The sequence below is a fragment of the Sciurus vulgaris genome, assembly GCF_902686455.1.
Source record: "Sciurus vulgaris genome assembly, chromosome: 8".
NCBI lineage: Eukaryota > Metazoa > Chordata > Mammalia > Rodentia > Sciuridae > Sciurus > Sciurus vulgaris.
Genome location: NC_136468.1, coordinates 141,581,548 through 141,607,174, shown reverse-complemented (window position 1 = coordinate 141,607,174; position 25,627 = coordinate 141,581,548). Strand labels below are relative to the sequence as shown.

General features: G+C 40.4%; 1 protein-coding gene across 4 annotated transcripts in view; it reads right to left on the bottom strand.

Moving 5' to 3' along the window:
- Positions 1-1,927: 1,927 nt before the first annotated feature.
- Positions 1,928-25,627, bottom strand: part of MED13L (mediator complex subunit 13L) — a 290,375-nt gene continuing 266,675 nt past the window's right edge. For 3 of the 4 annotated variants that reach the window (XM_079152455.1, XM_079152456.1, XM_079152457.1), the window contains 12 exons: positions 24,670-24,862; positions 23,576-24,002; positions 22,728-22,947; positions 21,103-21,291; positions 16,742-16,971; positions 16,401-16,543; positions 13,107-13,265; positions 12,103-12,279; positions 10,745-10,902; positions 8,162-8,323; positions 5,630-5,742; positions 1,928-4,783 (listed from right to left, as the gene is read on the bottom strand). In XM_079152455.1, coding sequence (XP_079008581.1) covers positions 4,651-4,783; positions 5,630-5,742; positions 8,162-8,323; positions 10,745-10,902; positions 12,103-12,279; positions 13,107-13,265; positions 16,401-16,543; positions 16,742-16,971; positions 21,103-21,291; positions 22,728-22,947; positions 23,576-24,002; positions 24,670-24,862 — 2,304 coding nt within the window. In that variant the 3' untranslated portion in view covers positions 1,928-4,650. The remainder of the gene's footprint in view (positions 4,784-5,629; positions 5,743-8,161; positions 8,324-10,744; positions 10,903-12,102; positions 12,280-13,106; positions 13,266-16,400; positions 16,544-16,741; positions 16,972-21,102; positions 21,292-22,727; positions 22,948-23,575; positions 24,003-24,669; positions 24,863-25,627) is intronic. The other variant, XR_013765965.1, reaches the window with a different exon arrangement.

The window sequence follows — 25,627 nt, the reverse complement described above, 5'->3', positions numbered from 1 at the left end:
TCATGGTAACTTAGACTTCATGGGGAAAATAACAGGTGCAGAGGGAAATGAGTCTTATGCGGCCTCCTTCCTGAGGGTTAGACTTACTTCCTCATCGACTTCTTTCTTACCAGCTTCATTACTTCACAGTTCTAGCCGGAAGCAGAAAGTGTCAAAAAATCTTTTTAAACTTGACCTGGGAATTTCAAGTAAAGTGAAGGAAGGCGGGTGCATGTGGTTCCAAGCAGAGCTGGATGCCCTGGGCAAACATGACGTCCCTGTAATTACCTAGTACAAAAGAATTTTCTAAGCGTGTCTCATTAGGTATTAATGACATGAAATAATTACTGTTAGAGTGATCTTTTTGTCAAGGGGATATAAACAAGAGCATCATTTAACACCAAGATAACATGGTAATACGTTAAAATCACATCTTGGTAGGATTCTAACTTGGGGAATCCAAAAGATGCGTGCTTTCTAAAGAGTGGCTTGAACTGTATTCCTGACAGGCAGCAAAGACGGTTTCCAGGGTGTGGCCCTGAGCTTCGGCAGTGGGTCTTAAGAGAAGTTTGTTTTAAAAACTTCTACTGACAAACTGCACTTAAAAGATCTTTATTGGCTCTTTGATATGAGTTGGAAACAAACCCCTTGCCCCATGACTTCCTGAAGAGTAGGAAAATAAAAGTATGTCATCGCCTTGTTGGAGCAGATGGACAGACGTGAGGCAGGACCCAGGCCCTGGAAATGGCCCCCGGCTGACAGCACCTCATGCACCCGCTCAAAATCTTCTCTGATTTTTCAAAATGTTGGAAAGCATTCGATAACTAACTTTTCCTACCTGGAGAGATTTGGCTAGAGTTGCTGGATTGGTACAGACGGTGGTAGCTGTGAAAACCTTCCCACTATAAATCGAACCAACACTAACTGCCGGGAAAGCGCCAGACAAGCTATGAGCCAAGTATCCAGCTAATGAAGGCTTGTAAAAATCTCACCTAATGTTGCGTAGAGGACACAAGAATCACCTGACCAGACCACGTAGGATCTGGGAAACGCGCGGTTCTTTAGGGATTCTTTGGGCAAGCAGAGCGGCAAACACTGCAGAGAACCATACACGGAGCAGCGGTGATCAGATGTGACAGACTAGCACCACCTCCAACCATAAAGTTGGCCTCCTTTTTCTCTCCAGTGTTACTATCACAACATGGGCAGCTTTTCAGTTTGCGAAGCATTTCTCATGGAATCACCCTCGTCCCTTGGTTATGGAAGAAACCACTGGGGCCGAGTTCTCTCTGGTTTTCTCTCTAAATTCAGACAGTGTTCTGCTGACTTTAAGTTATGTCAACTCCCAGGGCTTACCCATTTTCAGTGAGAGATTCCACCACGCAGGGCAGGGCAGGGCAGGGCAGGGCAGGGCCGGGAATAGACCCTTGAGACCCCTTCCAGAATGAGTGGTTTTTCCTACTGGATGGACCAAAGGAGGAAAGAACAGAGTGGACAGTGCGCAGTCAACAAGGGACTTGCCTGTATGCTGTGTGCCACATGGCAAGCAATTGTCACCAGTCTACGAGTCCGCAAAACGGCCAGAGACATGGCTGTTATTTCTAAAGGAAATCAAAAAGAAACCGGCTGGGACTGCGACAAGAGAGAGGTAGGGTATCACACAACCTCGTGCTTCATGCTGGGATTGGTCCTGACCTTACAGTCCGAGGCACGTGAGCCTGACCTGCTCAACACCAGGGTTCCTTGTTCAAGGCTGTGTGTGTACTCGCATCTAAAACCTGACCTAGGAATGGACTTGTGATGGGGATAGAAGAACACCGTTCCAGAACAGCTGCCAGGTGAGCAGAGCAGTGAATTCTACCTTCAATCCACAGTACGCACACCTTTCCCACAGGTGTAGGTAATTTCTTTAGAAAGGCAGGATGGGAGGGAAAACAGCCACTCGAAGTTTCAGTAATTCAATAATTTATTCCTCTAAAAAAGTGTGTAAAAGTATATAGCTCTCATCCACAAGGTATATATGAATGACATTTAAAATGGAGGCCTTTTATTATTGTCTTTTTATCAAAGTCTTTTAGTGTACTGTACCAGCGCTATACTGTAGTTTTTTTAAATGAACTTCACATATTTTTGTATTCTTTCAAATTGTTTGCTATATATAAAAGAAGCTCACTGCAAAATGCTTGAAGGAAAAAAGAAAACAAAAGAAATTCAGAACTTCCCAGAAATGTACAGCTTTTACATTTAAAAAAGGTTCTGAAATATACATACAAGCATGCTGGACAACTCCCACCCCTTCTCCCCGCCCCGCGGCCCCTTTTTAGTTCCAACCATGGTTAAGAGTTCTGATTTCTGCAGAATTTCCAAAATTAAAAATAAAAAAAAAATAAAATAACTTTTCACTCTGTAGCAAATCCAGGGCTTGTACATTTCAGATTAATTCAGTAAAAAACTCACAAGTAAAATAATGCATATTTAAGGGAAATATTATACAGACTTTTTCACACAGAAGTACATAATAAGATTTTTTAAAATCTATTGCCATTCATTTATTTTTGCACAAAAACGTATAAATATGTCACCAGCTTTTCTTAACTTAAAAAACTTAAATAAAAGACACCAGATGAAAACTACCCTTTGTTGTCTTTTTAAATTTTTTGTAGGGTTTTTTTTTTTTTTTTATTTTTTTTTTTTTTTTTTTTTTTTTGCTTTTTCTGCTTAGAATTGGGTTTCTAGGGAAGAAAAGCCCCTGCATTAAAAACAGCCCATTAAAAAAAAAAAAAAAATTCAAAGTTCTGATGAATTCTGGGAAAAAAAGCAACCCCAAAGTGGTAAAAGATTACAAATATCTACTTTACAATGTGTCTTCTCACCAAGATAATTTTATACAAGTTTACAATCTTCATCATCTTATGCTCTTCAAAAGGCCTTGAGAATTTTCCTTTCTGATTAAGAAAAAATAGCACTGCAATATTTTTAAAGTCAATTTTACACTGTACACATTAGATACAAACGGTTTGATATATCAGATTCTTTTAACCTATACATTGCGAAAGTCGACCCCTCCCCCCTTCGATTGGTGGCACAGAGAACAAAATTATCCATTTACAAGTTATTTCTCTGCTTTCACATTCCCACCACACAATTTTTTTAATATAATGTTTTAAACGTTAGATTATTTCAAGAAAAATACTTTTACAAAATCATATCAATTATTACATTTTTCCTTTTTTTGTTAATAACCAGGACATGGAAGTCTCTTGGAAGAACTTTTAAAATCTGCATGATTCTCTCCACAGATGACAAGAGCTCAAGGCCTGGTCAAAGTGGCTCCGGGAGGCCGGTCCATGCCCGCTACCGCCCTCAGACAGAAACACACAGCAACACAAGGGTTAGAAACAGGGTCTCAAAGACAACCCTCTGGGCCTGGAAGGAGGAGTCATAAAATACTTCAATTAGCCATTAATGCTTTAAAAAGGCATTTTTTTTTTTTTTTTTTAAAAAGTCCCACCATGAAGGCTCAACTTCAAGTACTAATTTAATGGTTAAGTTGTAATATTTCTTTGAAATAATATTCCTATGGTCCAGAAAATATTCACCATATTTATAACTGATTTTATGAGCACACACTTTCCACTGTGATATGTACATGAGTCCCTTTTGCTCTAATGAGAGGAGAGAACTGGCTTTCGATAAGAATTCACTAGAAAATATATTTCCGTGTGACTGTATAAAACTAGTTAAGGTACTTGCCTCCTCGGCTCTGGGCGGAGCTCCACTGCCTTCGTGTGAAAGTGTCACCCTCCACGCAACGGCGAGCCACAGACTTAGCGTGGCAGACTTTTAAGACCCAGTGTGTTCTGAACAGAATCTACTGCCGGGTGGCTATGGACATGTACTTTTTAGGCATGATCTCCCCGATCTGTTTTCACTCTTTCTCCAGCTTCTAGGACAGAGGTATGTAGTCAAAGAATCCTATGGTGGATCTGAGTTGGGTTTCAGCTACTGTACCTGGTCCTCAAGAATTATAAAGTGAAAAGAAAGTCACAAAAAGCATATGACAAAACAACTTAAAATAAATAAAATGAAGCAGTCTCCAGACCTTTCGAATCTACACACGGGTATGAAGTCAACCAAAGTATTCATGCCAATCTGGATGGGAGCACTAGGGAGACGGAGACCCCGGTATGAAATCATGTACTTGAGCTGGTTCTTATTTTTAAAAAGTCCCAGATAATGGAGTTCAGGTAACCCACAGGCCATACACCGAAAACAAGAGGATTTCATCCAAAGGGCTCTGTGGCCCTCGTCTTTAAACAGAGGCTGAAAACACAGACTCTTGTGCAAAAGGACACTGTCTCTTCTGTTTCCCTCTTACAAGCCACCGACAACCACCACTTCCTGTGGCAGTGGCTGGGGGGTTGCACACACCACACACTGGCTGAAAGTCACTGCTTATGGGAGTTCCCAGGTCCATGAGAGAAGTGTCAAGGAGTCGCTGTGGTCATGAACACTGCAGAACGAACATGTGCCTGCTGAGGGCATCACAGTGCGGGACTGTGGAGACTGGTCTGAAGAAAAGGATGTGGGCTATTTCCAGAGTATAGCAGGTTCCTCGGACTGAGGCTGCGGGAGAAGGAACTGAGCCAGAGAGAACAAGTGCTTTTCCAATTAAAGTATATTCATGATGGCATTGTACAACTGAGTGAGCACCACAAAGTGGACGGGAAGGCAGGAAGTACGGTCCTGGGTGGCTGGATTGCACGTGAGCCAGGACAGTGCGTTGTACTGCTCCAAAACAAACCTGCCGAAGAGAAGACACAGGTGAGGGCAGGGGCCGGGACAAAGGCTAGGCGACTCTCAAATTCTCACAGGGCCCAGACTCTGGGGCACAAAGGCTTCAAGCTGCTCTCCCACTTGCCCCAGGCACATTCACATGGTCCTTGACTCAACGGCCCCCTCTCCTGCCAGACCCGCATTGTTTCTTAAGATAGCGACTGTCCACAAAAGTGGCCACTAAGCAATGAGAGGAGCTAAGCTTGAAGTGAGATGGGCTGTAAGTATAAAATACACAGTTCAATGACTCAGGAGTCTACAAAGCATACAATATCTTATATCAATTACAGACAGAAATAAAACTTGGGATTTACTGAGTCAAACAGAATATATTATATAATGATATAAAGTTATTAATATTTTAATTAATGTTATTAAAATTAATGCCACTAAAAATTATAATTATACAAACATGCTAAAGACTGTGCAAGAGAATACACACTTCTGAGATGCAGTTTCTAACTGTGGAATGTATGTTTCGGTGAATTTTATTTATGCAATCTAAGTCAGAGAACGTGAAAGTTTTTTCAACACCGAGCACTTTATGTTTCAGACACAATCTTCTAACTATCCCCACCCCCTGGAAAACTGACCTTTCTTTGTTACCATGAAATGCCTCCTGTGAACAGGAAGCACAGCAAGTGTAATTGCTGACAACTATCTACGTGGACAAAGTGCATTACACTGCGCGCCCCAACACACATGGGAAGGGCGGCATCTTTTCTAAGACATCACAAATTAAAACACCTTAGAGAAACGAGGAAACGAGTATCATTTCAAAATGGACAGCCATGTTGCCTGGGCTGGAATCTACCTTAAAACATCAGACGTGGTCTTGGAGTCCAGAGGGTGTGGAACCCGTTGAGAATTCCTGGCAGGGAGAAGTTCGTCCGTCTGTGCTACAGAGATGTGGTGATGTAATGAAGCCTGGAGAAAGAACAGACACTGTCACCTTCAGGCCCAGACAATCACAGTGCAGAAGAGGGAGGCCCGCGGCTGCCTAAGCAGATATGCTGGAGTCCTTAGAAGTGAGGGTTTTTGTATGTCTGTGAAATCTAAGCTGCTCGGTAGCCCCCAACGTGGTCACAAGTCCATACGCTAGAGGTGAAAACAAAGCAAACGCTAGGGCTGTCTTTCTTGTTTCGTCCACCACACTGCTTCCTTAATGGGAACAGTCAAGCATCCACGAAAACAGTGTAACAAGGTCCCAAGTGCCCACATCACCAAGCCATAACAATTGCCACTATTTGTCACTTTCTGAGTTTGAAAATTTCCCCTTGTGTTTATTTTAAAATAAAATAAAGTTTCCCTTTATCTTAAAACAAAATCCAAATGCTATATCATTTTGCCTGAGAATAACTGAGTAGGCATTTCTAACTGATAAGAACTTTTAAAAACAGTAATATCCTACACAGGAAAAATCAACAAGGATCCCTTAATATCATTAACTAATACTCAACCCATGCACAATATTCTCTGATAATCTCAAAAATGTGTTTTTTTTTTTTTCTCTCTTTTTAATAAGGAACAATCTGGTCTATACATTGCAAATGATTAAGTAATGGGCCTCAATCTATAAAAGGCCCCACAGTCTAGATGTGGCTGGTTTTTATCTTGGTGGTACTTTTTAACATATTTTTCTACTTTCCAGGTTTTGCATAAAACAATAGTTGGATCCAGAGGGCTCAGTCATTTCTGGGACTGGCAGACATGAATACTTCATAGCTGGGGCTGTACCCTTTTAATCAGATCACATCAAAAGGCACCTAATGTTGGTTGTCCCCCTGGGAGTAACATGTCATAGGGTTCAGATGGTACCAGTACACTCTAGCCATTATAAAGTTTTGCATTTAGGATGGTTTACTTTCTTAAATAACTAAAAATAAATAAATAAATAACAGTTAAATGTAGTATATAATACTTGATTCTCTTATTTACAATTATCAAATTAACAAGTTGATACTCTAATAGCTACAAAAGGTGACTACCATATATTTTTGTTGTGGTTTTTCACCACATTTATGAACTCAGGGATTTATTTCAATCTACGGCTAGCATTATTCTTTTTAATGATCTAAATGTCCTATCCTTGCCCTGATTATACTGCAAGTTTGTTACTGGGGCCTTTGAGATGACCTTAAAGACTTGCAGAGATGACGTGATGTACCAGGTACATGCCGAGTACTTCTTATTTCAGACCTGCTATCAATCACTTCTTCAGGGAACCCTGGTTCTTCTCAACTACAGATGATCATTGGAACCACAATCCTGGTAGCAGAGGTGCTCACTGCTGCCAAGCTGTCACTGCTCATAAGCCTTTTCAGTAGACAGACTAAACATGTGCATACTTCTTTAGAGAGAAAAATAAACAAAATAAATAAATCTAGGTTCACACTACTAATTCTAATTCAAAATAAAAACTACATAAGATTTTTATTTTTTTTTTATGTTACTTCCTGATTGTATTGTTAAAATCATCGGGAAAAGAAAACTGTGGCATACGTTTTTAATTTAACCTCCCATTGTTTCTTTGTGAGACTGTAAGCAGATGTGTGCGAGTGTACTGTGGTAATCTACATCCAGGGGTGACCATACAGAAACAGTCCCCATTTTGTTATGGACAGCTAATCCTCCACTGTATGGGTGCCTGACAGCTGGTTCAGTCAGTCCTTACTGATGAAAAGTTAGGGTTTTTCCTAGCTTTTTACACACGTTTTAATTTCTGCTGAAATATCTTCAGGAAGGATTTGTAGAGGTGCAACTGTTGCACCACCAGGGACATGTGAAGGGAGCAGTCACAGCGAGGCCTTCTCCCCAAGGACCCAGAAAGAGCACACTGTCAATATCTGTGTTTTCTTGCCAACTTGTGGGCAAGAAGTTGGTTTCATTTGTTCTTTCATACAGTCTGCAAGTGGGAGATCTTTTGTTTTTGACCCAAAACATGAGGGATTTTTGTTTTGCTTTTTAAAAGCAAACTCTGGGCCTTCTCTAATGAAGAATGTTGACAGTTCATGGCAGGAGGAAGAGACAACTAGCTACTAACACCTTCACTCAGAGCAATGCAATACCGACCTGGAGAAAGACCGTCAAGCTGAACTACCTTTATCCTTGTCCTTCCTACCTTTATCCTTCAGGTCCCACAAAGCATCCTACTTGGGTTAAAGTGAATTCATTTCTTTGTGATTATGATGAAAATATCCTCAGAGTAAAAGTGACATCAAATAAACAGAAGAGAAAAAGACTCAGACAAAAAAGAAGAGAAAAAGACTCAGACAGAAATCTGTAATCAAAACATCTAAGCATGGATCCTCATTCCTCACAAACTTCAATATGACGCCAAACCCACCTTTAGGAAGAGAGGGCACTGGTTCTGAGCCTGGGGACATGATGACCAAAACCACTGGGGGAGATTCTCAGCTTTGGCAGTTGACACAAAATACCCAAGGGCCAAGGGCTGCTGCTTGAGCTCCTCAGGTGCCTCTCGAGAGAGAAGACGCTCACCCTGGCTCTGAAAAACAAGGTTCCGAAAGCACAGTCAGCATTTGCCATGAATTTCATCCATTCGCTCCATACACTCTGTTGACGAACTCCTGTCTGGCAGTATCTCACACAAAATCCCCTGGTGACAGAGACAGGTAAACAGGGAAAGCACTGTCTCTGTGGCACAGCATCCAACTGACAAGAACTATAGTTCAGCAGAAGGTCCCAGCAAACTAATGTCACCAGTCAAGAAGTCCAGATTTATTCGCCCTGACTTTTTCCCTACAGAATGCAAAATCTGCTCCATGGCATTATTATACAACAAACTAAAGTGGGAAGACTGGGGTCTCCAATGGCTGAGTACTTCACCACATCCACATGCTCCTTCACCAGAAACCACCTGACTGCGTGCCTCCACGAACCTGCAACAGGACGGTGGCAACAAACCAGAGTCTGAGTGGCAGGGAGAGCGCTGGCTGCCCACCCCGAGAGAACTCTGGTGGGAAAGCTGTTTCACTCTGCAATCGCCTTATAAAGAGACTCTGTTAAGAGGCTTACTATGCCTTTCTGCAACTGATGTCTTCATCTTTAATTCTTTTAGCTAGCTTTAAGAACTGAAACTGTGCCTTTAATGCAAGCAACAGGGGGGAGTACATTTTTTCTGAGGTAGGAAAAGACCCTTAATCATCAAACAATATCAATTCTGAGGGGGTTAAAAAATAAAAACTTACTGCCAACTTGAACACACTCTTTCGTATCCTAATGTCTTAATTGGTTATCAAAGAGTACTTAATGGTGTAGAAAAAGGGAAAAGCCTCATGGAGGTCAGTTGGCTGCCGTTGTTCAAAACTGAAAAAGGCCACCTGACTAGGTCAGACAGCATGCTGTTTAAACTGTGACATTCATTAAAGACTTTCGGGCTTGAGGCTCCAACAAAAGAAGAAAATACAACACACCTCTGTTTCTTACAAAACAAATATTACACTTTAAGGATCAATTCTCTGTTAATGGATAAACTGAATGACAATGGGGATGGGAAGCAGAGGCTATTATTTCCACCTCACAATGAGGTAACTAAGACTAAGAGAGGTGGAGTAGGCTTGTCCAAGGCCAAAGGGCTGGTCTTGGAGAGGTATAGTGCAGAGCTGTCTCCCCCAGACTCAGGGTCCATGTTCTGAGCTGCCAGGTCCCCTACCTCTACAATTTTCAGAAATCCTCATTTTAAATCATCCAGTATAAATTTTGTGTTTAGGGTTCTTATTACAGAATCTTCAGTAAACAAATAAATTGTCATTAACTGGCAAATAACTACAAAGAAAATAAAGACATTTAAAAATCGCTTCCTTCTAGGAGGGTAAGGGCACAGGAAGTAACAGGAGCAGTCTGTGGTGCCCGTGCCTGGTTTCACCTGCTCTGCGACTGAACTAAGCTTTAAACCCTCACCCTCACTGTCCCTTCAATGATTCAGAGCTGGCAATGAGAGTTCCACCTGACAGAAACCTAATTCCTTTAAGTCCGTTTCTGTGTCTATAAAAATGAGTGTGAGCTGGGCTGCTTATACCTGTTCAGTCTAAGATACGAAGATGGCTATTTTTCTGTGACTCAATCCCTTAATCTCGTGGCATTTTAAATAATAAGCACAGTACAGCGATGAGGCATGAATCATCTAGATGTTAAACACAGTTAACACCAGCTATGGCAGGACCTTTTAACTCTGCACCTTTTAACTGTTGAACATAACTGTCAATCTGCCTCCAAGATGCATGGGACATTTATAGATGAAACTAGTTGTAAGGTTAGTTTTGTCCTTCAGACTCTGGCATTAACCTGGACATTTCTGTAAAATCAGCCTCCTGATGGCTACTGCCACTCCTGCAGGTTGACTACAGACAAGAGCAAGACAGCCAGGCTTCTTATAGAATAAGCAACCATCGACAATGTGTTCCTCAGTGAACATTTACCGTGGGTGTTAAATAAACAGGCCTGCTGAACTGCCCTCTTAAAAGTCACTATTTTTGAGGGAAAAGTAAAAATATTTTTTTAAAATACAGGGAAGTGTAGCAGGCAAACAAAACTAATTTTTGCTAAGAAAACAACTGCATAAAATCCCTGCTGTGGGCTGGGGCTGTAGCTCAGTGGTAGAGTGCTTGCCTGGCCTGGTTTCATCTCCATCACCATAAGAACAAAGCAAAAACATACAAACCCACAAAAACAATAGGATTATTCTTTTGATAAAATTATGCATCATAAACAACACATTTCTTTCAAATTCCTGCTTTCTATGCAAAATAGAACTAGACAGTTGTTTTTCCACTCTTACTTATCTGGTCCAAGAGAGCTAGACCATCAGGAAGAAAGGTACACATAGTAAAAGGCTGATCATATGTCACGAGGATCATTCTCCCGAAGGCTGTGCTTGTTTAAACACCCTCCTTCCAATCGCCCTTACCCGACTGTGCTGGAAGTGAGAGCCCACACCAATTCCAGAAGGAGAGCCTGGGGAGGGAACTGGGGAGGAGTTGGGAGAGGAATGGAGGTTCCCAGTCATTAATATGCCAATGTCATTGTCCATATCGTCTGGGAATGGAAGGTCAACAAACATATCATCTAGAGGAGAAGGAAAAACATAAAAATTAAAAAGATGCCATACCCCCAACTTAACCAACATAGGTTTTATGAACCTATGATTAATAGTCACATGTTGTTAACAGATTACAAAGATGTAATGAGTGCATGCCTGATGTTGCAAATGGTTGTTTCCTTCTGTTCCCTCCAATGATCTCCTGATATGAAGTTATTAACAGAATAGAGAAAAAAGAACACGTGAAACCCCACACTCTGTGTAGCCTCCAAAGGCACATGAAAAGATGTTACCATCTTTTACAACAGTTAAAGAAGCAATTTAATAATTAAAGTTGATACCACTAAGAACAGGGTAGATTCCCATCTATGCATCCAATTAGTAGCTAAAATACTGAAGGCTGAATGAATGACTGCATGTTAACACGTGTGAGCTCGCTCTGAAACAGGAGGAGGCCTACTCCAAAAGCAGATCAAAGCACAATGTTTTCATTAAGAAATTCTCTCCCACATTGTAAAAGTAAGATGCACTCAGAGTAGAAAATTTGGAAAGTATAAAAAGGAAAAAAACATTACCCATAACCCAATCACCATGAACATTTTGGTTTTGATCCTTCCCTTTTCTCATGTATTTACCATTTTATTGTGATCATGTTACACATAATTTGGTATGCTTCCTTCCTCCCCATTTAATATGAGTAATGCTGCTACCTATTTTAAAAAAAGCAACTCTTCAAAAATAATACAAATTAATGCTTAATACTGAGCATTTCACAGTTTTAACAAATGCTATAATAGATGTTCAAACCAAAAGCAATCCATTAAGACTAATCAAGGGGTCACTAAAGCAAACTAGATTCCCAAGGACGAGAGGAAGGAGGCGCTACCTTCATATTGGCTTGTATTTCAACATTTAAAAGCAGATCAACAAATATTTATTGAAAGAATGGCACCATGTGCAAGACATTATCAGGCAATTATTTTTGACTTTAATGAAAAACAGAGGAAAGTTGATCATCCAAGTGAGGAAAGTCTCTATTCGGTCTTAATAGTGGGGACAAATCAAAGTTTTAAAATCAGAACGCTCCTCAGCCCTTCGTCCTCTGAGTGTTCCACGTGTTCTTCACTGCACCACGGAACGGCTGGCGGCAGCACGATGGGCCGTATTCTCGTCTGGTGCCCTGCTGGTGAAAGGGGCTCTGACTGCTACCCAGGGCCTCCACTCACCATTGTTAGGACTGAACCCATCTTCATTGGGGTAGTTTGCTGGAGCCACCTGGATGGTTGACGAGGTTGGGAACACCAAGATGTGTGTACAAGAAGCATCCTGAGGCGTGTTCAGCTGGGAAGACTGCATGTTCAGAGCAGTACTTCGGCCAAAAACAGAGCCCATTGTGACAGCATCTTTAAAGAAAGAAGAACTGCGTCAGCTCCCCTTGAGCAGCAGTGAACCCCTGGAACGAGGTCTGCAGCGGGCCTGGAGGCAAGTGGTTCCAGTTTTATGCGAATGTTGTGGAGGATGCACATTGAGAGTTGGGTCCAATTGTTAAAATATCTTCAAAGAATTTAACACAGAGTACACAGGTATGATGACCACCTCATTTAACACTGGAAATTTTAAGATAAAACTGGATTGAGTCTATCTAAAATCTTGTAAATTAGTCATACAAGAAGTATGTCTAATACTAGATTCCATTTTCCTTCTCCTATGTATGTTTGTCTCCTAAACGATGACAATCCCAGAAAAATGGTACCACTCAGATAACAAATGTCTTAAGCGACCCTTACTGAAGGCTTGCTTCCCACAGGCCAACTTCTGCATTACACCCCATCCACACCATCTCAGCCATCACAGCTACCTCCACGTGGCCACCATCACCCCCATTTCATAGACAAGAACAGAAGCACAGTGAAGTTATGTCACTGCCCAAGTGGTGCAGGCAACGGAGGTAACTGGGTCAGACAGCAGTCATGAATCATGGCTCCAAGAGCTCTCACCCATATCTAGAACTTCATCTCTCTCCCGAATTGTAGTCAACAAAGATAATAAAACCACAAACCACTCCCCTTGGAAGAGATTAAATGGTTTCCATTACTGAGCTTAAAGTGCTATATTTTCTTACACAGATATAATAATAGTGAGATATTCCTATACTTGCTTGTGAATTTAAGTTTGAAAGGACTGAACTGATGTAATACCTAATTAATGACACTGTCCAGAGGAGATTTACCTGGCATCACTACAAAGGACCCCTGGGGCTCCATGGCAACCAGGCAGGCACTAAGGATAGAAGGAGAGTCTGCGGCAGAGATTCCACACATCCGGCACACATCCTTGAGCTGTTTGCTGATTGTCTGTAGTGAACATTCTCCAAGGAGGATACTCCAATCTGAAGTCAAATATCACAGTTAATACAGTCTTCACATACACACACTGATGTGAGTCTGAGCTTTTTGGCAGTTTTATTTGGTAAATGAATTTCCATGATTGGACCCTAACAGGAGCATGGCTTTCCACATTCCCTTCCATGTTCGGTCCCTCTCCTTCCTACAAATAACATGTGACTTGACGTCTATTACACTTAATTAACACAGAAACAAAGGTCTACTATACTGGAGGCTGAAGTCATGTCTGAAATGACCTTTGAGAGTCCCCACAGACCCTGGGAGACTTAGACACTTAAAATGCCTTCCAATGATGAGGTTAGTGTTGTTCCAGCCTTTCTCCTCCTTCCCAAGGACTGATTTTTCCCCTGCTCATCAGCACGTTCCTTTGGGATGACAGCACAGCTGGGGGAGCCTCAGCTGTTTACTACCATGGGTTAGTTATCACTTCCCCAAAGGCAAGCAGCAGCAGCAGCAGTGGAAATAAAGTGAACCTTTCTTAAAACACCCAAAAGAGCTCAAAAGCAGCCCGTGAGAGTGAGGCTCTCCAACGGTGCACAGTGGTAGCTGAGGCTGCAAGCACAACTTGTGACACTTGTGCACTGCTTCTGAACAAAGCACGTGTTCGCTCACAACACTCCTGCAGGTTACGTTACTCTGGGAAATGAAAGTCACCTGGTCCTCACTTTTGACCTCCACAACACGCATGAGCTATGCACAATTTTGCATAGCGAGCTGCAGTCACGTCACAGCCCACTGATCAAATGTCACTTCACTGCAAGCTTCTCTATGGCACGTCCCCCCCCCCCGCCCCCCAGACAAGCTGTTTCTTCCCCTCAAGAGAGTTGAACAGAAAAACGTTTTCATATTCCTAAGGAACCTCAATCTAAAGTGGGTGAAATAAAAGTGTCCAGGAACATGAAGAATGCATGTTTTAAAACTGCCCCAAATCACACAGATGTGAGCTTTGTGTAAAGGCACTGTGAGTACTTCATCACAAGCCCTGTGGAGATAAAGAACAGAAACTGATAAAGCTGACCAGGAAGTCCAAAGGCTCGGATCTGACAGGGCCACAGAAATGTGATGTGGCACCGACCGCAGAGCCACAAAGGAAGGAGACGCAGGTGGGCAAACAGATCTGTACACGGGGTTCATCCCTGTTCCTGTTACTGGGAGTAACAGAAGACGGGCTCCTCGAGTCACTTACACCCCACTCCTCTAAGAAGAAAGAAGAGTGTGCTCCTTTGACAATCACACCAGGCAAGGAGATGGCCTTAATCACATTCCAAAACACCAAGTGACTAGAGAGACTACTAGACTACATTCTTATCCCCACTTCTTCTTTTCTATTATATGCTAACCTTCCCCAAGGATTAAAAATAGCTCAAAGCCTTTAAGAAATAAGATTGACTAAAAAAGCAGAGTTGGGAAGAAGATAGGAAATCTGACAGAAATGAAATGACAAATCCCTGAATGTATTAACCTCCAGGCTACTGATACTAGATTCATTATGACATTCCTTAAAAAATGAAAAAAGTATATATTTTATATTGGTCTACAGTATCACATATTACTAAAAGAACTTTATGTGCAATAGATGCTTAAGAAAACTCTTACGTACATATTATACAATATTTGTATAAACTTATACAAACCCTGAAAAGTAACTTCAAATGCAATGTTCATTGTAGGCAATGAATTACACTTAGGTATTGCCTACAATGTAAGTTCTCTGTGTATCCGTGCTATTTTATTTCAGGAATTCCACAAATACCTGATACCAATTATCAGTAAAGAAACACCTTATATGCTTAATGCAGGGGTCAGCATACTATGGTCTGCAGGCCAAATCCTACCCACTACCTATTTTTGTAAATGAAGTTTTATTAACACAGTCACCCCCATTAGTGTGGGTATTGTCTATGGTTGCTTTGATGTTATAACACCAGACCTGAGTAGCTCCAACAGTGACCATCTAGCCTCTGACCCTCGACAAAGAAACTTTGGTTTAGCTGGCTCTAATGTACTTGGCATGCAAGAAACCACTAAGCTAATTTGTGATGTAAGCTTTGGTGCAGTCTTTAGAAAAAAATTTGTATCAATATGCATATATGGAACTTCTTATAAATGTGCCATTAATTAATCAGGTTTTACAATATCTACCCAGGCCTATTCATATTACTCCTGTAAAGACTATATAAGTAGCTACGCAAACGAGGACAGTGTGTGAGCTCGGCTTGTGCCAGGCAAGGCAGCTGCTACGGGCTGGGTATGCAGTAGGCAAAGTTACTTTTAGTACTTCTTGGCTGTTATGTTTATAATAAGGAATATAAGCAGTGGAAGATATATTTGGGGGCTACAACTAAAAAAGAAAAATCTGTTTTCTACCTTCCAGACTGAAAAATATCAGGTGCTGGCACTGTGAATAAAGACCTGCTCCTACTTGATATTCCACGTCTTCCTGAAGTAGGATTTTCTTGCTATTATGCCACCAAAACAAACTAGAGAAATAACAAAAATCATCTTCAACCACCAAACAGATAAACTGAAGGCGGTTCTTATATTTGATTTCCACAACCATCTGTAATCTCTGATGTAAGATCTTTGGTCTTTAAAACTGACTTGTTGGGGCGAAAGAAGAATGGAGGAACTTTAGATTACGTAGAAGGAAATGAGAGGGAGGAGGGGGTGGGGGTGTGAAAGATGGTGGACTGAGACAAACATCATTACCCTGTGTACATGTATGATTACACAAATGGTATAAATCAACATCATGCACAACCATAGAAATGAAAAGTTGTACCCCATTTGTGTACAATGAATCAAAATGCAGTCTGTAGAAATTAAAAAAAAATTCTAAAAACTGACTTGTTCATCTCACTTCCTCTATTAATCAATGTTAGAAATTTAAATTTACTGAGCATCACTTTTATACTAATAAGTCACCTTTTCTGTTTTATATTTAAGATTTTATTTGGAGAAATAATTTTGCTGCTAAAGAAAAGTTTCAAAACCTGAACCAATCAGAAAATATAAAGTTTCAGTCTTACTGACTTTAAAATGCTTCCCTCTTGCCTAGCCACTAGCACCCGCGCAGCCCCTCCCTGTCTTGTACGCGCACGGCTTCAGGAACTTCTCACCCTTAAGCTCCCCATGGCCAAGGCGCCCCAGTCGCCCAATCACGACTCTCCAGGGCAGAGATGTCATCTGCACGATGCCCACGCACCATTCCCAGAGCTTCTGCAGGCCAATCTTCCGGGCAGACACCTTACTCTTCCGTGACCTAACAAAGCAAGACATGGAGAAGGGTTCCCTGTACAGATCAATGTGACCACTGAATACGTAGGACACACATAATAACATTTCAAAGAACACATCCATGCTGTTCCCATTGCGTTTAGACAGGAAAACGAGAACGATTAACATCTGCACAAGGACACGGCACTCGTTTACACACAACACAGACATCAAGGCCTCTCACCTGTTTGGTAAAGCAATATTCACAACGCAGGTCTCTAATAACTCCCCGTGGAGGTCAGTGCAGGAAGCCAAGAGCCAGCGCTGGTCATGAGACAGACAATAGCCCACAAAGAGCACATTGTATTTCTGGCTGGCCTCACCAAAGTTCTCTCCCAGCTCTGTCTGCTTTGATTTGTCTTTGATTGGGGCCAATATAAAGGGAGGGGAGTAAAGCTGGATTGGGCTGGGCCGCTGAAATCAAGATCAAAACCAGTTTCAACACAAAGTCATCCAACATAATGTTCACAACAAAACCCAGAACACTGAGGAAAACCACCAGGGACAAATGGCAAATGGCCACAGGTTGCTCCGCACTCCTGCTCCAGTACTAAATATGTACATAGTAATGTTCACACAGATAACAAAAAGATTGTTTAAATGATATGAGGTAGGAAACCCAACCAACCTAATATCTTTTTAGTAAAAGAAATCACTATTTTGGAAAGTAAATTGGCCTAATTTCATTAGGCATTAGGAAAGTAGAAACTGAAACCACACTGAGATAACCCTACCAACATCAGCCAGAATGTTTAGAATAAAAGGCAGAATGTTTCAAATAAAATACTGTGTTTGGTGAGAATGTAGAACTTTCACACACTGCCCCTCTGTGACCCAACAAAGGCATATGTCTATGTCCCAAAGAACAGGTGTAATAATATTTGTAATAGTATTAATCACAATAGCTTTAAGTTGAAAATAACCTAGATACCCATCAACAGTGAAATAGATAATACGTTGCGTTAGAGTCACACAATCAGAATATTAAAAAGCAAAGATAATGAAAAAACTACAACATCAAGCAACAGAAATGGATAAATTTCAACACTGACTGCAGAAAGCCAGACACAAAGAATATGAACCATATGAATCAATTTATAGAAGGTCAAAAACAGTCAAAGCTATGTTGTTAGAAGTCAGAATAGTGCCATCAGTGACACAAAGGGACACTGAGGAGCTGCTTTTGCTGGTTCTGCTTGTGTTTCTTGTGCTTGTTATGTGACATTTTTCACTGGAAATTCACCAAGCAGCAGTATTTTTCAGTACATATATTTTAATAATAGGTACATGTATGAAAAGGGAATTTTAGAAATCAAAGCTTTAGTTGTTATCCAAGACAAAATATTTTAGAAAAACAGACAAAATGTAGTTGTCACTTTTTTTTTTTTACAGTTACCATATATATCTCAATATTTAATAAATTGCAACAGGGGTAAGAAAATGTTTATAAAAGAACCAGATAGTAAAGATTATATTTTAGGGGTCTCTGTCACATATTCTTCTCTTTTTAAAAATGAAAAAATAATTTTTACCTGATTTGCCATACAAGCATAGGGAGTAGGCCAGATCTGACCCACAACCATAGTCACTGACCCCTGAACTATCATATTAGCATAAGGCAAAGTCGTAACAGAATAACATGATTTTAAATATAAAAGAGACTTTATATTTAAAACATCTAATCCAATGTTTTTATTTTAGGGTCCAAAACTCAGCCCAAGAGATACTCAATAATTTGCTCAAAGTTGTAAAGCCAATCTACCACTAATCCATTCACTTTCTATATAACCCAGAATTCTACTCTAACATCCTCATCCAAAGAACTGAAAACACATCCACACAAAATCTTTGTACACAAGTTTGTGGCAGCACTATTCACAATAGTCAAAAAGTGGAAACAACCCAAATGTCGATCAGCTAATGAAGTAAATACAATACGGAATATCCATCCCACTGAATATTAATAACCATGAAATGATACATGCTCTGACATGGAGACCATAAAAATTATGCTAAATGAAATATCCCAGACATTAAAAAAAAAAACATGTATTACATGATTTCATTTACAGTGAAATGTCCAGAACAGACAACTCCAGAGAGAAAAGAGGTAACTCGGTGTCTGCCAGGAGCTGAGGGGAGGGAAAAAGAGAGGTGACCATGGAGGGTAGGATTCCTTCAGGACTGATGAAAATGTTCTAAATCAGAAGTGACAGCTTGTGTAACTTAGTGATTATATTAAAATCACTGAACTATACAATTTAAAAAGGTGAATTTTACAAAATGAATTATATCTCCATAAAGCTGTTATTATTAAAACAAACAAACAAAACAAAAAAAGGTCCAAGTGAGGTTGCTTAAAAGTTTTACATAAAACAAAAGGTTAAATGTCAAATATTTTAGCTACAACAGCTAGCCTGTGGTTAAAAAAAAAAAAAAAAAAAGATTATCAAACTGTTTTAAGATACTGTATATTTTAATTGATAGTTACTGCATCTGTTTACCATGTGCATTCTAAAACACGTATACAACATGTAATGATCAGGCCACGGTAGTAACTGGCATATCCCTCACCTCAAACATTTACTGTTACTTTGTTGAGAACATTCAAAATTCTTTCTACTAGTACAAAATTGTTTTTGAGATGCTAAATATTCCATAAGAAAACAAAAGTGACACTAGCAATAGGTTTCCTCAAACACTTGTACATGAATACTAGAACACATTCTCTCACGTCACGAGTGCTTCACGTGCCCTGCAATCAGAACCACACGGAGCAGGGACCCGGCTCTCCCATTCGCCACTGCCTTCTAGGCCTGGAAAGCAGCAGCTGGCACAGAGCAGAGGCAAATGCAGGGAGCTAAGGGAAGCACGATGTTCCAGGCCGTTCATTGTACACCTCAGTAAGTATTTACAAAATGTGATGCGCCTGCTTTTAATAAAATAAGATAGACTTTTTTCTCTTTCCCCCTTGTAAGGAATGGGGGAGACATATTACATGAAGTCTTTTTGCCACTTATTTTAAAGTATGCCTCATTTTATCTCACCTGATGGTGTTCTGCCAGTATATTATAATTTTTAAAAATGTTATATAATGCCTTGGGATATATTAATAATAGGTAGCCAGCCTTTGTTTAATCTCCACTACAAAACACACAACACTTCTAGTTATTACTTGAATTGTGATCACTTCTCACCACAGCATCAAGAAATTATTGTGTCAGAATTGCAGAACAGCCACAAGCAGGTAAAGAACAGAAGGACCCTACATTTATAAAGAAAGGCAGTAATTCATAATTTCAAGAGACAAAGAAACAAAGATAAAGTTTTAAATTCTAGAAAAAGCTAATAGATGAATTGCTCACAAAAATGAAAAATTCAAACTTCAAGACTAAACTAAACTGAAAATGCCAAAAACAGCAACTGTATTTAACAAGAGAGTAAATGTAGGTCATCAGCTGAACAGCTTTCCCTCTTGGGACTGGGCTGACCTGAACCAAGTCACAACACAGTATGAGCACCCGGATCATTTCTCACTTCCAAGCTTTTAGCGTTCCATGCAATCTTCAAGAAACAATTCATATTACCAACTAAGATCTGCCATAGTGATGTTTTCAAAAAGGTCTATTGAAGTGAAGAGTTGTTTGCTGGCTTTTATTAATGGGTTATCTTTCATGCTATGAGGTTGTGGGAATTGATTTTTAAAGGCTCTGATAAAGCTAAACACTGCCTTAGACACCTATCTTCAAGATAAAGTAATTAGAAAAACAAGGGGAGCACAAAACTGGTTTAAGACATGTTTTGACTAGGTATGGTGGTAGATACCTGTAATACTAGCTACTCAGGAGGCTGCGGCAGGAAGACTCCAAGTTTGAGGCAGGCCTGGGCAACTTAGCAAAATCCTGCCTCGAAATAAATAACAAAAAGGGCTGGGGATGTAGCTCAGTGGTAGAGCACACCTGAGTTCAATCTCCAGTACCAGGGTGGGGAGAGAGATATTTGGCTTTAGCATTTTAAAATTCCCTTAAAGGTACATTAGCTATGGGAAGTAGACCCAAGAAAAAGGGAGGGAACAGCATTCGTTTCTACCCAACAGCACGTAATGAGGAGTGATAAGTAGCATCAGGGCACAGCATGCGTCAGAAAGTGAGGTGCTCTCACATGGAAACACACGGATCACTGCTGCCTCAGACATAAGTCAGATCTAAAGAGAGCAGAGAATCTGCAACACAAGACAGGTAGTGAGAACAATAAGAAACGAAATAAATTTAGGAAATCTGAACATCAGTAGCTAAAAGTAGTAAGTATATTATTGCCTTAGGTCCTAAATAAAACAAAAAAGGGCTTGTCTCTTTTCTCAAAAATAATTTTAAAGTTCACAGAAGTATTTATTTTGATTTAACAATTAAAAAGAATCCTATCAACTCTCATATAAAGGTAGAAGACCAAGCAAGTCACCAACCAATCTGTATGTCGTGTGAGACATACTCTTGGTTTGCATTTTTAGTATCAAAGTATTCTTTCTGCAAGTCCCGCAATACTCACTTCAGGGTTCTTGAGGGTCATCTCAATGCTGGCTGCAGGCCCAAATCCTGTGAGGGATTTAATGTGGATCTGTGTAGGCAGAGGTCGCCTGCACTGGCAGTACACTGAAAATGCCATGGACTTCAAGTATTGAATGTAGAAAACTTGTTCATCCTTCACTGTCTGCAGCATGTACTGGCAAGGCACAATCTAAAAACACAAACAGACCAATCCCAGGAGATCTAACATGCTTACAAGGAAACTGAAAAGTGAAATGGCATGAATTTATTCCTTGATGTAGGAGAGGGACCTGGGCTTTAAAATACATAATTGTCAACCATAATACAATTAAGTCCTAACTCCTTCCAGTGGCATAACGTCCTACATAAGAGGCAGGATTTTTTACACCATAATGTTACATAAGCAGCAATATTATGTTGCTCATGATTTGCTTTCACTCAGAAATTACCCTATTCCTACTTTTGGTATTTGATTTGCTATTGCCATGGTTCCAAAATTTTTAAACTTGCATTCTAATACTTTTCTCACAGATAGCATGCACAGCATCTTTGGAGTTATTGCCTAATCATGTGGGACACAGACTTTGAAACAATCAATTATCAACATTCTATTTTGATTACCTACATTTCAATTTTTTTTATTTTTTAGGATAACTTTCATTAAAGTGACAATAAAATAAAACCCCAAAAGAAAAAAGAAAAAATTTAAAAACAAAAACAAAACCAACACTGGATATGGTAGCATGCGCCTATAATCCCAGCACCTTGGTAGGCTGAGGTAGTAGGATCCCAACTTTGAGGCCAGCCTCAGCAATTTAGTGAGGCCCTAAGTAACTTAGGAAGATTGTTTAAAAATAAAAAATAAAAAGGGTGGAGATGTGGCTCAGTGGTAGACCACCATTGGGTTCAAACCTCAGTACCACCAACAACAACAACAACAAAAAATCAAAAACACACTCAAGACACCCAAGGCCTCTTTTTTCATCCATATAAAATATTTTTTACAAAATTATTTCACTATGAAATAATTTTAGCAAAGATGTAGTGAAAATAAACATGATTGTTCACTGCTCAAAGGAAGGTTAAGTTTTTGAGAAAGGAATTTGGCAATATTTGTCATCATCCAGAGCTAAGAATCTAACTTAAAAGGAAAAAAAAAAATTAGACACCAACATGTTTACTATGGCTTTGTTTATAAATAAAAAAGCAGAGACAAAGGTCTAACTACATAGGAAGAGTTAAACATGGAAAATATGTAGTTAAAAACAGCAGAGGCTGGGGTGGGCTCCGTGGTAAAGCGCTTGCCTAGCGTGCTCAAGGCCCTGGCTTCCATACCCAGCACTGCAAAAAGAAAAGGTTACTGGTATAAATTTTAGGGAACATGGAAACATATTCCTGAATAACGTCTAAAAAAAGGTTAAAAATAGTATTGAAAGCAGGATCTCAACCTTGTAAAGATGTAGGAAAAAAAGGTAGAAAGACATAAAAATAATGATGGTTGCCCTTAAAAGATAAAATCATGAAGATTTTTCCTTTCATATTTTCATGTACTATCAATTTTTTAAAAATCGTGAATTTACTTTCATAAAAACAACAAATGTAAAGAATAAACTTGCAGACAATAACCTGGAGAATGAAAGAATTTCTCATATGCTCGGGTAAATTATCCAGCATTTCTGTGTAGCAGCGCATCAAGCTCAAGAGCCAGAAGTTTCCAGATGTGGAGTCTTCCTCCGAAGTGTAGGTGAACGGGTCCACCATGTAAATGACAACGGCTGGAGGGTAGGCTTGGCTGTCTGCAGAGTCGGGCTCCGTGGGAATTCCTATTCTCTCCCTTTCTGTAACACTGGAGAGAGAGTCACTTGTGAGGTACACAAAACAAGTAATTCCAGAGCACAGACTCTGTGGATGGAGACTATGAATGCATCATATACAAGAAGGCAAATCAAGCCAGTCAGCTCTGAGGACAGATGGAAATGGCAATATCGATCAAGCATCACTAATCCAAAACTGCAACACGATGCTCAGAAAGTTCTGGATCTTGGAGTGCTCTGGATTTCAGATTTTCAGATTAGGGATATTCAACCAGCAAAGTCTATGCAAATATTTCCAAATTCAAAAATCTCCCCAAAGCTGAAACATTCCCAATCCTAAGTATTTTGGAAGAAGCATACTAAACCTATATGTTCTTCTAAAATGAGAGGTCTCTTTTTCAACACCCTTTTCTTTTCTGTGGTATTACTCTAGAAAGAGGTTTAATAACAAGTTAATAGTGAATTAGTAAGTTTAGTAAATTTGTCAGCTATAATAAATTAAAAGTTTCAAATTCCTTAATGTAGCTATAGATTGACAGTTGTCACCTTTTATGGAAAAAAGAAAAACAGAACATTCTACTGGATTTGGAGACTCATTGAGGTGGGGGAAAAGAAGGGGTCCAAGCCGAGGCCCTGTCTCTGAATCAGTGAGTAACCCACCTTTCTTGTCCATCCTGTGCAGGCTGGGCGGAGTTCTGCCCAAGCTCAGTGTCTCCACCACAGCCCATGTTCCCTTGTGTTCTATCGGTGGCACTGCCCCCAACACTGGGGTTCTGCCCTCCAACACTACCGCTGAGTCCTGAGGAAGAGGTAGTGCTCATCTGGTTAACACCCGGAGCAGGAGCAGATGACGAGACCGGTGGCACGGAGGAGCCAGATGTGGAACTACTTGTTGCGGGATTTGCAGAACTACCATTGGAGGTGGGATTAAATGCACTGCCAGCTGCAGGAGCTGCTGATCCTGAATTTGAAGCTAAAGGCCCAGCATTCCCAGACGGAGCTTGTCCCTGTGTTGCTGCTGGTGGGGTCTGGTATTTAGGTGGTATCAACAGGCTGCTGTCCAGCTGCAGAGTGGCTAAATAAGGTGCTGAAAGAGAACATGAGAAGAGCTGACTTCAGTGATGTCCAGCAGGGTCAAACTTAATCAGATGTTTAGAATGTTCACTTTTTTATTAAAAGAATGCTTTCACGATGCAATACTCTGATTCTGACACCCTAAATATGGTCTCTACAGTTGAAGATATGCGTATGTATTTTGCAAACACAGAAATGCACATGAAACAGCTTATAAATTCTATAGAAAAAGCTTATTTGAAAAGAAATATAAATTAATCACTCATAATATTCTCCTTTCAGACAGACTCCACATGCCTTTGCTAAAAAACAAGAAGCCATATATTCCATAGCCATCACAGTAAACTATGCTCTTATGTACATATGGCTTTATGAACCTTAGAGGTTCTCTTGAGAATATGGGTTAAATGCAAGCAGTAAATACCAAATCATTCTGCTAAGTGTTCAAAATGTGGTATAAATAGATATTCCTTTTTTCAAACAACAGCTTTAAAGAATATGTGTCCACAAAAAAAATGATTTAACTACCTAGAACACAAAAATTAGACTAAACTAGGTGCAGTAATGAAATGCTAACATTCTCAAGACAAAAGAAATGTAATATTGCATCCGTCAGGCGAGGAGTCGAATCTACTGCTTCACGTCTCCAACCCTGCTTGGCCACACAGGTCCCTACCCACCTAGGTGGTGGCGGCAGACTTGCGCGTAGAGTCTGAGTCTGGAATGATTGTCGTTCTCCTCGCTGCTCCAAGGCTGGTTGAACCATTCGCTCACAAGCTCATCCGTCAGCTTCTGTGCCACGGTCTTTCCCACACGCATGATGCCATCACGTAGCACTTTGCAGATGGGCTTGTGCTGCCCAAGCCTACACATCTGACAACACAATTGAGATCATGATTTTCAACAGGAGCCAGTCCTTCACACAGTACCTGCCCTCCGCACCTACACTCAACAAGGAAGAGTACCATAAACATGCAAGCTTTTTCCTTTCTCTTTATGTTATCACATGCCATCAAACCAACAGTATAAGTTGGTCCTTTTAATCCACTCTGAAATTGCTCTCTGTCCCTCCAAAATCTGAACTAGACCCTCAGAAGAAAACTATACATTTGTTCACCCAAACCAACTTCCCCTGTGCAGAGGAGATTGCTGAGCACTACCTGATTGCTAGTGAGCAAGTAGAGAATTACCAGGATTTCTGACTACTAAAGCTGAGACATATGTCCACTAAAATCTCTTAAGTAATCCTTATACATAATGTTTTCTCATAAGATAACACTAAAATTTTATAGGCCATCTGTTAGATTGTTACAGACATTTGGAGATCACTAATGGCAGAGGGTAAAGCAGTAAGCAGCCCAATCACTTTTCAAAAGTAAATAGTTGTTTTAGGACAATGAGAATCTGCTGGTAATCTCCGGGACACTCAGTGGACGCTCACAACACCTTACAAAAAGTCAACTATCTGTTCAGCAGCAAAAGGGTTCATATTAGTACTCCTTGCTAGAGTTGGCTAAGGGAAGGCTTATCAAGCCCCATAAAGTTCTCCAGGGCACACTCCTTGAGCAGTGCCAGGAAAGTGAGAGAGAGAAAAAGAGAGACAGAAAAGAGAGAGAGAGAGAGAAAGGGGGGGGGGGG